The sequence below is a fragment of the Agelaius phoeniceus genome, chromosome 2 (genome assembly GCF_051311805.1).
Source record: "Agelaius phoeniceus isolate bAgePho1 chromosome 2, bAgePho1.hap1, whole genome shotgun sequence".
Lineage (NCBI taxonomy): Eukaryota > Metazoa > Chordata > Aves > Passeriformes > Icteridae > Agelaius > Agelaius phoeniceus.
Window position 1 is genome coordinate 4,605,465 of NC_135266.1, and position 15,217 is coordinate 4,620,681.

Genomic DNA, 15,217 nt, shown 5'->3' on the forward strand with positions numbered 1-15,217 from the left:
TGCAAGTTGGGCTGAGGAAAAGACAAAAAACCGATTGGTCAGTTTTGTCTTGGCAAGCAGATGTGCTTTGCAGTGTCCTGAGAACTGAATTAAAGCAATTCTGGGCAAACAAAGGAAATGGGAGGTTTTGGGGTGACCCTGTGGAGCTGTCTGAGCTCCCAGCTCATGATGGCAGTGGACAGGAGTCACCCTGGGTTGCTTCCTAAAATTCTCATCCTAGGCTGCCTTTTTTATTTTGTGTTCTTGCAATCAGCTTTTGCTCTCTTGTGGCTGGCAGTTATTATTCCTGATGGATAAGCTTTCTGTTCCTATTAGGAATAATGTTCTGCTGTATCTAGATCAGTCTAATGAGGCTGTGCTGTTGCAATTTCTATTCCAAAGGCATTTTTTTTTTTTTTTTTGTGGAGGATATATGTGTATGTTTGTGCTTTATCTCTTTCTTACTCTTGCTTGTTGGTATTCATGTTTTGATTTTAGTTCTGTATTTTTTATGCCCCAATTTCTTTAGACATTCTAATTTCATTCTACTCTGATGCTCTTAGTTGGAGATCAATGGGATGTGATAAGTTTAAAGTTTTTATAGTTCATATAAATTAAGTGAAATTCATGATTCCAGTATTACATGTGCATAAATATTATATTCCCATGCAAAATATTGAAATCATATTGCCATATCAATTATTTAACGTGAGTCACAGCATCTTTCAACTCAATAAGCAGAACAAGGTCTATTTAAATGCCTCTCTCTATTGTGCTGTTAGGAAAGCAAAACCACTGGTCCTTTAAAACAAATGTTTGCTTTTCTTTCTTGCCTTAAAAAACAGTCAACATGTTTTTTGAAGGGGAGCCCTTCAGTGCTTTAATACATGCTGTTGCCAGAAAACAACTCACTGAAAAATTCAGTGGTGTGTCAGGAAAGTTTCCTGTAATTGTTGCTCTTTTCTGAGCCAGGGGTTGCTCTCACTGCTGCAGAAGGATCAAACCTTCCTGGATCAAAGGAGACCTTCCCACAGAAATTCCACAGAAATTCAGAGGAAGAGCAGTGAAACAGGAGCGGCACAAGTTTGGGGAGGATGCGTGATTCACTCGAGGATGAGGAGCCCCGTGTGCCCTCTCTCCTCTCTGTTGTTGCATAGGAAATGGAACATTTGTTCACAGCCATCACCAGGGACTGCTCCTTTCCTTGCCAGGGAAAAGCTGTGCCCTTGCTCCAGTGCTGGGAATGTGCCCAGGGCTCCAGTACAGCTGGGACCCTGAGCTGCCAGAATTGCACTTTGCACTGGTAAATATTAACCAGAAAAGCCAAGAAGGCAAAACCAGCTGCTCAGTCCCCATGTGAGCAATCCCACTACTCCCAGATTTTTGTACAGGTTTATATCAATGGCCAGCCCTTTTAACTACTTTTCTTTTTTTCCCAAGGGTGGCATTCCAGGATGCCAGTGATTGTGTATTTTGTGGTACAAATCTGCTAAAATGGACTCCAAAAGGCCTTGGCATTTCTTTCCACTCCTTGGAAATATTTCCAAGTGTGTAACAAATTATTTCCTGTTTGCTTTTCTGTCAGCTCTGTATGGCAGCCCCATAGCAGCTCTTCCAAAAAAATGTGGAAATAACTGTCAAGAGTTACTTTTTCTGACTTTTTGGTGGGTTTTATTTTTGTCACTGCCCTGAAGGGACTCCATGTGACTTGATAGCATCCAAACCAGTGTATTTTAAAATCACTTGCTGTTTGACCTCTTCCTAAGTAGCTTAGGCTGTATATCATCCTGTGTCTTATGATTATGCCATAAACATGTCACAGCTCAGTTATATTAATCCTGCTGCCTAAGCTGGCAGCAAAAGTAGTTAATGCAAATAGCTGCCACTGCTACTTGCCTTTTTTTTCCCCCCAACAGTTAATCATAGTTTTTAAGGAGTTCATGAAAAAAGATTTACCCTTTTGAAAGTTTATACCTCATTGGCTGTATCTGAAGTTTGCTGAGATCTCTTAATTTTAGGGTTGAACAGCATTACAGTAATAAGAGCGGTGTTTGCTCTTTATGGGTGGTTTTTTGTGCAGATTTTAAGGCAGCAAGACAAACTTCAAGTTTCTTTGCACTTGTTTTTTTGTGTGTTTTAGGGCTTTTCAGCAGTCAAGGGATAAAGGTGTGACATTTGTACTCTTGAGCCAGTACAGACATGTAATGATGCCTAATTTTCTCTGCTTATTCCTATATTAGATATGCCAGCCATTAAAACAGGCTGCTGTGTTTAAACTAGGACTGTTCTCATGCTAGCAGAGACCCTGATTCAGGGCTTGGAAGCTGCATCAGGGTGTTTAACACCTCTCTACTGAATATCAAAATGCTTTTGCTCCCTCTGAGAGGGGCCAGAATTCACTTTTTTTACAGCAGTGAGACCATTTGCACCAGCTGTGGTGACACAGTAATTTCCTGACCGGTGCAGATAAACCCACTCTTGTGTCTAGGCTGATAGTATCTTGCTATTTTTTTTTTTATTATTATTATTTTTTTTTTTCCTCTCAGATTTCACTGGAATTGAAGCTGTCAGCTGGAGAGAGCTGCTGACAAGTATGACATGCAGTTCTGGGAAGGCAGCTGCCAAAAAGGAGCAGCTTTGTTCTGCTCAGGAGACAGTGGGATCTGCATTACAGTGACTACAACTTCCCTCTCTTTTTTCTTTCTCCCCTCCCCAGTACAATGCTGATAAAGCCATAGTAGACAGTGGAACCACTCTGCTTCGACTGCCAGAGAAAGTCTTCAGTGCTGTGGTGCAGGCGATAGCTCGCACATCCCTGGTAAGAAAATGCCATGAAAACTGCTCAGAAATGTGAAATTCCTCTTCAGGGATCACAGGGGCTTTGAAAGGGGGTGTCAGCTCTGCTGCCTGCCTTGCAAGTCGTGGGTCTTGCACCTGAGGGGAGCAGAACTTTCCCTGGTTTAGCCTTGTTAATAAGGGAGAAATGACTGATGGCTTTTGATGGAAAGGGAGAGGTGGAAAAAAATAAGGGAGGAGGGAAAAGGGGGGGCACAAGTGCAGGCAAGAAGTGTGGGTATGGAAATGCATCAGAAATGGTGTATTTTCTTCTAAGCATTTCAGAAACACAGACATAATCCCTGTTGCTCTGATTCAAAGTATTAGGAGTGCAAAACTCAATCTTTTCATTCAAAACAGAGTGTTTGTAAAGTAGGAGAACCTGCTGCTGCAAGCAGTTCCTTTCCAAGTATAATTCTTAGTGCTGTCTAGAATAAATGCCATTCATTAGGATTATTCATATCAATAAAGCTGCTTTTGACCTTCATTATTGAATTATTTATGTTCAAATGCATCTTTCTTTGGGAACAGAGTGGGCTTTAGCAGTTGGGCATGGGGATGGTGGAGTTCTCTGTGTGCAGAGTGGCTGAAGCAGCATTTTCTGCTTAATAAAAACTATTCATAAATTTTTGTTCAATACAAGCAACAGCACCAAGAAGGTTAAAGGGGAAGAATAAACACCAGCCATTTCAGTGTGAACAAACTTGATATTTTTGTCATGGACTCACAATCAGCCAGTGGTTGTTGATGCAAATCACAGGGAACACAGCAAAGCAGCTGCCCCAAAGACAGTGTTTGCCTGTGTGCTGATAATTCAAGATTGAGATCCTTTTTCCTGCTTGATGGAGAGCAGAGATTTGGCATGAAGTGTCCCTCACTGCCTGCAGATGTCCAGGATCTGAAATAAATGTACCAGTTACGAGTTCTTCTCTTTGCACAACACTTCAGTGTTGGCTGGAACAATTTCAGTCCCTGGGCTCAGAATTGAAAGAAGCCAACCCAGGAGCTCTTGAAATGTCCCCCTATGGATAAGGGATCCTCCTGGGGAGTGCTCACAGTGATCCACACCCCCCTCTGATGCTGGTCAGGACATTTGAACTGGGGCCTTCCACCTCCCAAGGAAACAGTGGATAGATCTATAAGGTATTAGAGGGGAACCATTCACTCTGCCTAAATTATTTTTTTTTCTGTCCTATTAAAAACGCATAAAGTAGCTTTTTTTCTGACTTCTTTTTAATCTCTAGGACCCCTTTCCCTCCACACAGCCCAGAATTTACCTTGACAGCTCCAAACAAAGGAGATAAGTCTGCTAAATAAGAAAAGTAGTTACAGGGTGCAGGGATGAGATTCCAGCTGTGTAGGAGCAATGTCAGGAAAATGGGTATTTTCAGCAATTGTACAGCTCTGTGCTTCTGGCAGGAGATGTACCACTGAAAAAAAACATCATCTGCTGTAGTCAGACACACTTTTCTGACCACAGGTGAGCCAGGTTAACAAGTTCCTGCTCCTCATAGTTTGTTATGAGCACCCCAGCCAGGTGTTATTTCCCTCTCAGACAAACTGGGATAACTGTGTGTGACACATTTCTTTATTCAGCTCAGCTCAAAAACAAGGCTGTGAGCTCTTCAGTGGTGCAGATGGTTTTTTAAACTTAAATTATTTGGACTGAAGGCTTTCAGGGAGCAGCTGTTATGATGCAGTTTGGTGTTGGAGGGTGATGATTTTGGCAGATGGGCAGAAATGAGCCAGGGAGGGGGGACACACCTACTACACCTCACTGAGCTGAAGTCAGGACAGCAGGAATACAATGTTCAGTTAAAAAGTTGAACAAAAGAAAGCTCAGATAATCCTAAAATCTTCCTTTTAATTGTCTTTGGGGATCATGCTCTCAAATCTCCCACATGCATTGCTGCAGCGTGCAGAAGGAGGGGAAAGAAATGCAGTGCATTAAGCAATCTTTATGGGAAATTAAAGCAGGCACTCAAAACAGAGCACTTTGTAGGCTTGGCCTGACCTGGCTGGGTGGTACCTTGCAATTTTTCTCAGATCTGCTTTTCAAGACCAAATGGAAAGAGAGGAGAACCGTATTTCTCAGCAGGTTTGGCCTGGGACTCAGCTGTGAGGGAAGAGTGTTCTGCCCTGTGCCCAGGGATGCACTTCAGCAGGAGCTGAGAGTTCAGGGTAAAAGGCCTGTTCATGGTGGGAAATCTCCTTGTTCACATGAGTCTGTGCTTGCTGAGGCCAAGAACAGAGCAGAGCACCTGGAAATGGGAAGGAGTTGTGGGAACCCAGGACATCCCTCTGGCTGTCCAGGATGGCCAAGACCCCTGCCAGGGGCTCAGAGACCCTGGCACAGAGCCCAAGATGCCCCTCTGGGTTTGATTATGACCCATGGAGCAAGTTACCAATCTTAGATGAAGATCAGCAAGCCACAGTAGTTGAGGTAGAATGATAGTGAATTTATCACAAGGTGGAAAAGTAGATTTTGGGGTTTTTAGAATGGGGGTTCAGGGGACAAGATGGAGGGATCTGGGTGTGTCCAGCCTTTCTCCTTCTTCTTCTTGGCCTCCATCTTCTGCTGTGATGTTGGCACTTACAGATTGGTTTAAAGTAGAAGCTCACTGCCTAACATAGGTGATAGGTATTGGAAAGTAATTGTAAACATTGTACAGGTAGTTTTTAGTATAAAGAGATAACACTGCCCTGGGGGCAGGCAGAGTGCCTGGAACTGTCCTGTAAGGACCTCAGCTGGGCAGGAGAAAATTTTTTATAGCTAAGGAACAATAAACAACCTTGAGACTGAGAAATGAAGAGCTCTGACTCCTTCTTCAAGCACCGGGCTGAGAAAAGAGACTTTCCAACTTTTCTGGGGATCACTCTGACCAGCTGGAGATCCCAACAGGAGTCTCTGTGCAGCCCTAGCAAACACATCTCTGGCAGGTGTGGCAATGGGTGAGTGCCTGTCACCTGTAAAATGCCATATTTTAATGAATGAGCTGATGCTTACAGAATAATCCATCTCACAGATAAATACAAGTCAGGAGAGTGCAGAGGCTGGGTTCCATCCTCTTCCTTCACCCAGATGGGAGCCTTTGGCTGTGCAGCCTCAGACCAAGCTCCTCCCTTCTGCTGCTTTGTGGGGGAACAAGAACCAGCCAAAGACATGCAGTAAAATGAGGAAGGCTTTTGCTCAGATCTGGCAGCAAATCAGGTTCAGGGAGCAGGAACATTGAGCAAGATGTTTGTCTTAGCCAAACAAGCTCTGTAGGGGTTGGCTTTTTGTTTTGTTAGTTCCATGGATATGTTACAAAATACTGTTAATGGGTTTTATTTCAAAAGCGTGTCAGGTTGTACTGGTAGGGAGTGACAGGGCTTCAAAAGAGAAAGAGGGTGTGTTTCTTTCCTTTACAGCAAACCTTGATCCCCTCAGATGCCAGGAGATTTTTGGCTTAGCCCTTGGCTTCAAGACTCTGAAGCTGAGTAAGGAGCTGTAGGTGCATGAGGAAGGGAGGTGACCTCACTATCTCATGATACATTCACGTGGTTTGTGCTTTGGTTTGTGTTTTTTATAGAATGTAAAATGCAAAACCATTGGTGTTTGGTCAGAGGGGAGGGAGGGAGGCAGTAAAATCCCACTGTGGAAGTGATTGCTCAGGGAGGCCACGTGTTCACTGCAGTAGAGGAAATAATGGGACAAAAATGGGGAGGGAAGGGAGAGCTAAACTTGGTTTTGCCTCTTCCCCCTTCTCCAGGTCATGCTGGGTCATGACACACCTTGGTTGGGGTTTGGGTTTTTGCCTTGGTCCTTAAAGAAGCAGCTCAGATTTGTGTTCTTGAATTTCTCCGTGGAAATGAAAAGTATCAAATAGTGTCAGTGGTCATTCACAAAAATCTATCAAAATGGCTGTAACCTCCAAGTGTAATTTTGTTTGGTTGGTTTGTTTCACAGATACAAGAATTCTCTTCTGAATTCTGGACTGGTACACAGCTTGCATGCTGGGATAGAAGTGAAAAACCCTGGTCCTTATTTCCCAAACTCTCCATTTACCTGAGGGATGAAAACTCCAGTAGGTCGTTTCGGATCTCTATCCTACCACAGGTCTCTTTGTTTATTCATTTTGCATTTATTTTTACTATTATAGAATAGTAAATAGTATTATAAAGCACATGCTCTTAAAAAATAAGAGCTATTTTTAGCAGTAACAGGGAACTGGCTTATTGAATGCAAAGGAAACCTTTTTTAATCAAATTTCAAAAATCAATTTTTAAATATGGAAAATAACAAACTCGTCAAACCTAAAAGCAAAAAAGAAAGGGACAAAGCACAGTTTCCCTCTCAGTGCAGTCCATCTAGTTGTGAATTTTTTTTTTTTCAATTTGTCTGGAAAAACAGGCAAGAGTCTGTTTTGTTTTCATGAGCTTTGGCCACATCAGATGTCAATACAGAATGTCTCTGCTCGTTTTGATCTTCTCGTTTGGGGAAGGGAATTGATTTGTTTCTCGTGGCATTTTGAGTTGGAGCACTTCTTCTGAATATGAAAATCTTGGCAACAACCCTTTGTGAGCTCTTCACCAGCTTCTGTAACTCGCCTGGTTTATCTTTTATTAATATTCCATCCATTCCATTATATTTAGAATATAATGTGCCATGTTTGTTCTCCTTTTCTGCCTTCTCCTCCCACTGTCAGTTGCAGTACAGACTGGTATTGTCTAACATTACTGATACATTCTTTTACCTCAAGGGACAGGCAGGAGCAAAGGAAAGAATGAACCTATTAAGTACATTTTAACTTGAAATATAGTAAAGCCTTATGATAAGCTTTCTCTGTATTGATCATGTAGCTTGGCAATCATTCATCTTCCCCGAGGAGACAGGGGGTGAAATGTGACTTGAATTTATAAAATTCAGAACCTTGCAGCTGACACTGAATGCTTTGTGAATCAACTCCATCCTAATAATTCTTTTAATAACTAATTATTCCCTAATTTGAGTTCATCTCCCAGGTTCTGCCTCAGCCATCCTTCCCTTATGGAAATTATGGTAAAAAGTGAGAATCTCGAGAATTTGCTGTTGACCTGCATGTAGTGACTGACTGTGTTCAACCTCTTTTTAGAATCCACAAGCTTTACCTCTTTACCTGCCTGTTAGCTTTGACCGGTTTTAAATCATGTACACAAATCTGTTTGCCCCTATCCATTCTCCATTTCCAGTGGAATTTGCGTGCCTGAACTATAAAAATGAAAAAGTCTGAACTTCGACCTGCTGTGAGGTGTTGCTTTTTATACTCTGGCTTTATTTTTATTTTTATAATATATATAATTTTTTTTTTCATTTTCCTTTTAACAGCTTTACATTCAACCCATCCTTGTGATAGGAGATAATTTGCAGTGCTACAGATTCGGCATCTCCTCCTCCACAAACGCTCTGGTCATTGGTGCTACAGTCATGGAGGGATTTTATGTCATCTTTGACAGAGCCCAGAGGAGAGTGGGCTTTGCAGTGAGTCCCTGTGCAGGTAAGAGAAAAATTTGTCAGGATTTGGGGAGTGAGGAAAATCAGAGAAACACCTTTGCCACATACCTGTTGGCAGAAAGTGTGGGTACTCCTTCAGTGTGAAGGGTGTGTTTTAAAGAAATTCCAAGTTATTCACATTTCAAACGAAGAAAAAAAACAAGGAAAAAGGAAACCAAAACTGTATTGCAACATCTTTTGGGATGAACTGAATCAGGCTCAGCTCTGGGTATCTGTGCTGAGTTCTTCCCTCTCACAGAGATGATCTTTCTGGGACATCTGTCTGTGTGTGCATTTTCCCCAACAGTTATATCAGATGAGTCCCTGTGGTTTTTTTTAATGCAGCTTCATTTTGGGCTGGTTCCGGCTCTGAGCTGTGCATAAATGGATTCTTCAACCAACTCTTGAAGTGTGCAGTGAAGTGCCCTACTCACACTTCTCTCTTAATGTAAATTGAGCCTGTTCAGCCCCTCAGAAATTGGCAAAGAGTGAGCTGAGGTGAAAAGGGGACTCACATTAAGACTCTGTAGTGTTTGTGTTAATTCTAAACAATTACTTTTCTCATTGTGAGCTGAAAGCCATTAATTTATCAACTAGCTGCTGAGGAGATGTGAGGAAGCTCATGTGAAGCTCATCATTTCTGGCTGATTTTACTGTGCTGGTTAACTTTCATGATTTCTCTTCTCTCACCAAGGGTAGCTAAAACCCAAAAGCTTTGGGGTTTCCTCCCCATGTTGTTCAGACATTGCTTTGACATCACAACTGGGAGAGGAGGGGAAGGATGTGCACCCATATTCAGGTCTCTGTCCCAAGCAGGAATGGTCTGTGCCCCGAAAAACATTGTCTCACCTGAGGTTTGCATGAGAAAAGGGCTGGAAGTGGCAGTGCTTCTTTAAGGTTTTAGAGAAGGTAAAGGCAGTTAGGACTGGAGTGCTTAATGAAGGGGAAAACAGAGATACTGGCTGGCTGAGCTGTAGCTCTAGGGCAGGTTTTTTTAATCTCTTCATTGTTAACAAGCTCAGATTTGTTGGCTTTGAGCTCACTCCCAGAGAAAATCTGGATATGGATATGAGTCGCTTTATGGACACTTCTGTGAGGTGCCAGGCAGTGATGAAAGACACATTTTGAATGCATCTGGCAGGAGAGTGTAACTGGACAAATGCTGCAGGCCAGGTTTTCCTGCCTTTCATTCTTCCTGGTGCCTCCTGACTGCAGCTGGAGCAAGTGTGGAGCTGCCTCCTGCAGGCATCAGTGTGGGGAGGAAGGGGCATCAGAGAGAGCACCTGGACCATGCATGGTCAGCAGGGGACACCAGGCAGCTGCTGTGCATTAGAGCTGCTTTGGTGAGAAAAATAACCTGAGAACCATAATAACAACGCTGTGGTGTTAGTATTGCTCCCTGCAAGCACAGTGTGACCACGTAATTCTGCCAGAGAGGAAGAACTGAGCTTGCTGAACAGAGCTGCCACTGGAATTTCCATGAGCTTGGACATGTGATTACACCCAGCTGGTGCTCCAAGCCATTTCCTCCTGGTCTCCTTGTCCACGTTTTCTGCACATGTCTCACCAGCATCACAGGAACTCGGCTTCCTGAGGAATCAGCTGAGACAAGATGCATGGAGCTGCCAGATCCCACTCACATGAGGCAGATGACATTTTGCTGGATTGTGCCAGTGATGCTGAGTTTCACTCCTTCACAGCTTGTGGTTTCCATATTTAACAGCACTTGGATGAGAGAGCCATGGCTGTGAGTGCAGGATGAGGCATGGAGCTTCCCGTGGAGGCCAGCCCTGCCCGCCATAGCAACTGTGCTCATGGCATTTATTTGGAGCCTTCTAGGCAGCTCGTGGGCATAAATTAAACTGAATTACTGGTGGCTCCAATCTTCAGGAACAGAGGAATGTTAAAGACCATTCAGTGTGGCTTTGCAATGACTTTTGCTCTCTTAGTGCAAACATTAAATTAAATCAAATTGATATTCTAAGGTGTTGGAGCTGTACGTGATGAATACACAAATTATGGGAACAGGACTAAACACCTTAATTTCATTGAACTTCCAGGTTACTTTTCAGACTTGGCTAGAGATGAGAACTGGCTTATCCCACATTACCCTTTGGACCATTTTCATTCTCCAGGATGTACCAAGAATGAGAAAAGTTAGATAGCTGCAAGAAGCTCTTCCATTGCAGCTGAAAATTTGCCTTTTCCTCATTACATGAAACCTTTTAAGACTTATTCAGACAAATAATTTTGAGTTGCCTGTTGATAACCGAGTGATTACAGGATGACTAGGACAGGTTTTTGGATCAGGTCCCTTCTTGAGACAGGATGTTCAGATCAACGAGTTGGTTTTAGTGAAGCAACCTGGAAATGTTCCAGGCCAGGTTGGATGGGGCTTTGAACAATCTGGTCTAATGGAAAGTTCCCTGCCCATGGCAGGGGGTTTAAACTAGATAATCTTTAAGGTTTCTTTCTAAGCAAAGAAAAGAAATCAGGAAAAAATAAATAACCCTGTGGGAAAAGAACTGGGGTTTTGGTAGGCCCTAAGCTGAATGCAAGCCAAGGAAGGTGAAAATGAAATTACATAACAAAGAGCAACATCTACCAGGGACATTCAGTAACATTGGACATGAGGGGTATCTTTGTCACCAGCTGGGTGGCACAGCAGTGAAACAGGGTCCCCATTCTTGGGCTTTTACAAGGCCTGGCATAAACCTGGGATAAATCTGCAGCAGAACTGATCTATTGATGCTGACAGTGCTGCTCTGAGTAGGATCCTGGTCTAGGTGACTTCCAGGGGCCCCTTTCAAGCTGTACTTTACAATTCTATTATGAATTTTATCTAATTCCAGGTTTCCTGCTTTTGTAACCACCCAGGTGGGTGAGCTAGCATGTGTTGAGTTCTACACAAATGTTAGAAAATAGCATTTTTCCAGAGGCGACTTTTTTGTCCTGTAATTATCAACAATGAAGAAAATCTCATTTATTCAGGGTTATACAAGTACTGTAGTTAGGTACCAGCAGATATTCTAAAATAATACATCAAAATCCTCTAATTCACCTAATGTGTAATATGCTGTGTGTGTGACTGTTAGTTTATGTTCAGGGCTTCTTTGAACAATTTAGGCAAATTTCCTCTCAATTTCCCTGGAGGTGGAAGAGTGTGAGGGAAAACTTTTTTCCCTTTTGGAGGGAAGAAAGCAGAGGCTGTGCCGCTATCAAGCATTCTCAAAATGCAATTTAAAATGTCAGCCACTATGGCAACAGTTTTGTGTTGTCTTCTTTAATAGGAGTAATTATTGTGCTGGAGCCAAATAATGAGTAATTAGAGACTGTTTATTTTCAAAGCTATTTCCAAGGTGGAAAATTGTACTGCTTTTTCTTCCCCCCCTGCCCCTACTTCTTCAAAATACAACTAAGTAATGATATTTGGGTCTTGCATTTGAAATTGGTGTTAAATGTGGTTGAGTTTGGTGTTGCTGCAGAACTTCATAGAGACAAACCAATGGTGTGAGGGGATGAGATGTCCAGAAGAAATAATTGCATAAGAAATAATTGCAAAGTGCAATCCTGGGGCTCTGGACAAAAAGGATTTCTTCCACAGACCTCTCTAGGCAGAATTTTTACCATCTAATGAGTTTGGGGAGTGGGTGTTTGGTTATTCACCAGTGCCAGGGTCCTCGTGGGTGCAGCCTCGGGTGCCCCCAGTTTGCTCTCACAGCATATTCCTGCTCCAGGAGCCTTCCCACACTTAGGGGTGGAGAAAGGGCTGGTTCAGATGAGTGATTCCACAGAAAATTCCTTGTTTGGGCATTTTGTTTGTTGTGAAGGCTGGTGTCCCATCTGATCTGTGAGTTGCAGCCTCCCATTCCCTCCACCAACACAATTGGGGCTGTGAGGGACAGGAGTGAGGGTGCAGGATTGCCCCTTTCAACGCCAGCCCACAATTGAATTGGATCAAATCTAACAAAAGCTAAATCTTAATATAATGCAAGGTCTTGTGAGGCCAGGGACTGAATGACAGCCAAAATCTGTGCAGCTAAAGCAACCAACCTATTCTGAATTTTTTTAAAAACCTGAAGAACCTTAAAGGTCACCTTTGCAAAATCCAGTCAGTCTCCCTTCCTCCTTCCAAGGGGGTAGTTTATGGTAATCTCTTTAAATGTGGTTTCAGCAGTTGTGACTAAGATATGTGAAAAAAAGAGATGCAGTTTTTAGTAGTGGGATCACTTCCAATCAGGCAAGAGTGTGCCTGTATGTAAAATGTGTGAGAAACAGGACAGTTAAAACTGGGGCCGTCATGAAAAAATATTCAGATGTGTCATGGAAGTGGCTGACTAGAGAAGTGAATTATCACTGCTTCTTGCCTTAACTTTGTCATCATTTTTTGAGCTGCTGGGTTAGTTCTCCTGGCCCAGCTCTGTTGCTCCTTCATGTCCCTGTTCCTCACTCCTGACACTGACCTTCCTCTCATCCACTCCCCTTTTGTGGACATCTGTCACCCAGCTCTCCTGCCTCAGCTCCCCTTCCTTCTGGATTTTCATCCACAAGAGGGTCTGTGCTGCTTTCCACACTGCACCTTGTGTTTAGGGTAAAGTCCTTTCAGGTCTCTGTGAAGCTGATGAACCTTCCTGATGCTCCCTAAGAAGACATCAAACACAGAAGATCAGAGAATCACCTGAGGTGCTTTTCCAGTTGTTAGAAATGCCAGAAACTAGCGAAAAACTGCCCAGGCCCTGCCCTACACCGGGGTGGATGTTGTAGGATATTTAAATGGATATTTTTGAAAGATTAGTGAAGAGGCAAGGAAGTGATCCAGTGGTTTGGGCTTTGACTGATTGAAATGTCTGTCCTCTCCTGGACAGCCTGTGGAGGTGTGGGAGAGTTGTGGTCTCCTTATGCTTCAGAGTCCCTTTTTATAAACATGGGATTCTTGTGTTTTGTCTTGGTTTGAACAGACAGGTGTCTGCTAAGGAAGGCAGGAGCCTCCCCTGAAATGGAAAATGTAAACCCCCCTCCCTCCAAATTATTATAATTTTGAAATTAAAAGGCTCTCGAGCAAAGACATGGGAATAGGAATAACAGTTCTTTATTAAGAAAAAATAAAAATAAAATAAAAATGCACTGATACAAAACAGGACTGACGGAGTCAGAATAAAACCTGTTCCCCTGTGTGTCAGGGGGTGGCACAGCCCCATCCCATGGGGGCTCAGCCCTCCTGCAGTGCCAGCTGTGGCTCTGCTGGAGCAGGGATCCTGCACAAGGGGGGAGTTTTCCTCTGCAGCTCCAGGGCTGCTGCAGATGGGCCTGGGCTCCCTCTGGCAATGCAGGGCAGCAGAAGCTGCTCCTCTGCCAATGCACTGGGCAAAGGCTGCTGGGCTGTGCCAGCACCTCAGATTGGATCCAGGTAGGAATGCTTGGCTCCTCCCCTGGGCAATGCAGCATCTCCCCATGGGATGATGGGATTGGATCAGCCCTGCAGGGACACTCAGTGGCCATGGACAGCAGAGATCTCCTGCAGGGAGGATTGGCTGTGGGAGAGAGAAAGAAAAAACTGCCCCATGAACAGCAGAGAGCTGCCCCACAGATAGGAATAGAATGCACACACCCATTTCCAACCTAAGACACGTTTTTATTGCAATGAGAAATGTGGTAAAACTCGAGTGTGTTGAGATTTATGATGACAGAGGGATGTACAAGTACTTTTTACCTGATGTCTGCCTGATCCTTTCCTTTCTGTGGCTCCCCAGAAGCTGACGGCGCGCCCGTCTCTGAGATCGAGGGCCCTTTCACCACGGCAGACGTGGCCAGCAACTGCGTCTCCAGCGTTTCCTTCCATGAGCCCGTGCTCTGGATCGCCTCCTACGCCCTGATGAGCCTGTGTGGGATCATCCTGCTGGTGCTGGTCGTGCTGCTGCTCATCCCACCCCGCTGCCAGCACCGCTACACCGACAACGACGTGGTCAACGACGAGTCCTCCCTCGTGCGCCACCGCTGGAAGTGAGAGGCTGGATCCCCAAAACGGACTTAAAAACGGGACCAAGGACAAAGAGCTCTGCCAAGGGGAAGAAGCCAATGCCTCCTCAGTCCCTTCTACGTTCCTAGAAAACGCTGTTGAAATTCCCACCAAATCCCCTGCATCGTGACTTTTATAGCTTTATTTTCTAACACCGGTTCTGAACCAAAGCACTGTTAACCACCTCTGAAGTGCTACGGTACTGGATTTGCTACTGCAGTACAATGAGCCTTTATGCTCTCTACAGTACCTTCTTTAAAAAAAAAATGGAAAAAAGTTAAAAAAAAAAGATAAAAAGCCACACCATGATGTTCTTCCATTGTCTGAACAAAATTGTCCATCTCTCTTTCACAAAAAAAAAAAAAAGGAGCTGTCAGTATTTTCTAACTAATCGAGCCCTGACTGTAGAAAAAGAGAAAAAAAAATAATCTTTCTTATTAATTGCATTAAATGAATACTGCTTTCTGTTTACATCAGTTTATTTTGAAACTGTGCTTATGGTTTGGGGGAGGGAGAAAAGTCAGACTTAAGCAGCAGAGAAAAAGCAAGGGAGATCAAGAAGAAATGTTGGCTTGTGGTTTCTTTCCCTCAAGATCACTGCTGCCACTTGAGAGGGTCACCCTCCCTGAGAGCTGTAACAAAATATAGTCCAAGGTGGTGAAAACTGGGAAACAAACTTGTTCAGCCTTAGAGTAAAACAAGACTACCTCTCTTAATTTACAAGGATGCTACCACTGGTGAGTGTGTGGATTAGAACTGGTCTTGAAGCACAAAAGATGCTCCATACAACCAAATGGAACTACTTGGCTTTGAATTTTTTGGGATTTTATAAAAATCAATACTTCATGACTTTCCACTTTGGTGCACCAAAAAAA

General features: G+C 43.5%; 1 protein-coding gene across 1 annotated transcript in view; it reads left to right on the plus strand.

The window, feature by feature from the left end:
- Nucleotides 1-14,813, plus strand: part of BACE2 (beta-secretase 2) — a 51,240-nt gene extending 36,427 nt beyond the window's left edge. The window contains exons 6-9 of the mRNA XM_054655089.2: nucleotides 2,696-2,797; nucleotides 6,764-6,913; nucleotides 8,162-8,330; nucleotides 14,077-14,813. Of these exons, the coding sequence (XP_054511064.1) occupies nucleotides 2,696-2,797; nucleotides 6,764-6,913; nucleotides 8,162-8,330; nucleotides 14,077-14,330 (675 nt within the window). The 3' untranslated portion in view covers nucleotides 14,331-14,813. The remainder of the gene's footprint in view (nucleotides 1-2,695; nucleotides 2,798-6,763; nucleotides 6,914-8,161; nucleotides 8,331-14,076) is intronic.
- The last annotated feature ends 404 nt before the right edge of the window (nucleotides 14,814-15,217 follow it).